This window comes from Octopus bimaculoides, chromosome 3, assembly GCF_001194135.2.
Source record: "Octopus bimaculoides isolate UCB-OBI-ISO-001 chromosome 3, ASM119413v2, whole genome shotgun sequence".
NCBI classification, from domain to species: Eukaryota; Metazoa; Mollusca; class Cephalopoda; order Octopoda; family Octopodidae; genus Octopus; species Octopus bimaculoides.
The window spans coordinates 46,160,955-46,163,264 of NC_068983.1; the positions used below are offsets into that span (position 1 = coordinate 46,160,955).

Sequence of the window (2,310 nt, forward strand, 5' to 3'; positions counted from 1 at the left end):
GTAGCGATTTTCTTCACTACTTCAGGGAGTGACAACCCTGCCTGATACGAGTCCCGTAGGCGGTTTAGTGTTCTACTCGACTCTTTCCCGGCAGCTCCTGCAACCAAACTGGTGGCAAACGTAATGCTCTGCACTCCTGTAGACTACATCAACAAGGTTGAGAGAGGAATCCTGACGATTGAGCTACCCAGGATTCATCCTGCTTCAAAAAATCGGATGTTCACCAAAGCTGCTGAGGATCATCAAATCTTTCCATGATGATATGTAAGGCACCATACAGCACAATGGTTCAACATCAGGCGCCTTCCAAATAAAGAACGGGGTAAAGCAAGGCTGTGTCCTTGCTCCTACATTATTTGGCATCTTCTTCTCGCTACTGCTGTCACATGCTTTTGAAACATCAGATGATGGAGTGTTTCTGCACGGTAGAAGTGACGGGAAACTGTTCAATCTCTCGCGTCTGCGTGCCAAGTCCAAAATCAGAAGCGTCCTGATCAAGGAGATGCTCTTCGTTGCTGCTGCTGCTCTGGTATCACACTCAGAAGAAGCCCTGCAAAGGCTCATCAACTGCTTTGAGCAAGCATATAGCGACTTTGGCTTAGTTATCAGCCTCAAGAAGACCAACATCATGGGTCAGGCTACATCGGACATCCCAAACATACATATTGGAGACTACAAACTACAGGAGGTGAAGAGGTTTACCTATCTTGGCTCTACCGTCACCTACAACCTATCCCTTGATGCTGAGCTCAATATACGCATTGGCAAAGCAGCTGCTGTGATGGCTCAACTCTCCAAATGGACATGGGACAACAAGCTGACCAAGACCACAAAAATTAAGATTTACCAGGCATGTGTACTTAGCACTCTGCTGTATGGCAGTGAGACCTGGACGCCATACACACGCCAAGAGCGTCGCCTAAATATCTTTCACCTGCGCTACCTCCAGAAAATCCTTGGCATCAAATGGCAGGATCGTGTCCCCAACAAAGATGTCCTCAAGCAAGCAGGAATACCAAGCATGTTTGCACTCCTCACACAAAGACGTATGAGATGGCTTGGACATGTTAGTCGTATGGAAGATGGCAGAATCCCCAAGGACATACTCTACGGAGAGCTTCCTAGGGGCACTAGGTCTGTGGGAAGACCGTTCATACGATACAAGGATGTTTGCAAAAGGGACATGAAGGCCTGTGACATCAATATTAGCAGCTGGGAAGCGGTTGCCAGCAACCGTGGAGTTTGGCGACGCATCATAGAAGATGGAACATAAAGGAGTGACAGAGGGAGAGAGGAGAAATGAAAAGACAAGAAAAGACGTCAACAAGAAACTATGACATTACAACCAGCCAGGCAAAGTCTTCGCTACATTTGTGGCCCCTGCCCGAGGGAGCGTTTGTCCCGGATAGGACTAGACAGCCACAGTAGGAAATGTATTAGGACATGGATCGTAAAAACCTAACTAGATTATTTTATGCGCAACTTCATTTCTCCCTAGACAAAACGATGCCCAAACAATCCCCAAACCAAAGCCGGGGTACTTTCATACACCTTGTTTTCAGTAAAGCAACTTCCGTCCTATGAATGTAAAACATTCATAGATCCTTTAATACATTTCTAAAAAAAGACCTTGCGATTATTTTTTGTGTTATACTTACACGCACGACGGTACCGTCCGATATAACCCCGTCGGCATTTACAGATGAATCTACGTCCTCTTCTGATACATGCGCTGCCGTTTTTACAAGGTCTATTATAGCATGGATTGGCTTGTGTATAAAAGAAATAAAAGTTGTATTTCACAATCTTATGTATATTTACAAAGAAATAATGGAAGAATTCCATTTTACAAATTTCCTGTCTACTGCTTTTCGTAAATTATCAAAATCTATTTCTATAGAAAAAGAGCCACTCCTTTATAAGTGCCTACTACAAAAAAAATTGACAAAGAATCTGTCCGAAAATTGAGAGCGGAAATGAAAAAATTTTCAAAAGATTTTCCACGGAAAAGCTCCCCTGATCATCATTAGCAAAGGTGTAAGAAAGAAAAAGTAAAAGGTCCCCGTCGCAATTAAGGAAATCCAACCTCTTTAGGTGTACAATTCTAAAAGTCCGCCAATTCACACTATTGTCAACCACGTGATACTCAGTTAATGCATGTATGTGTATATATACATGTATATTCATAGCTCTTTTAATGCATTTCTAAAAAAGATCTTAGGATTATTTTTTGTGTTATACTTACACGTACGACAGTATCGTCCAATATAACCACGTCGGCATTTACAGGTGAATCTACGTCCCTTTTTG

General features: G+C 43.0%; 1 protein-coding gene across 1 annotated transcript in view; it reads right to left on the reverse strand.

The window, feature by feature from the left end:
* LOC128247371 (cartilage matrix protein-like) overlaps window positions 1-363 on the reverse strand; it is a gene marked incomplete at its 3' end in the record, with an annotated part of 10,002 nt that extends 9,639 nt beyond the window's left edge. The window contains exon 1 of the mRNA XM_052966741.1: window positions 279-363. Coding sequence (XP_052822701.1) covers window positions 279-363 — 85 coding nt within the window. The remainder of the gene's footprint in view (window positions 1-278) is intronic.
* Between the last annotated feature and the right edge of the window lie 1,947 nt (window positions 364-2,310).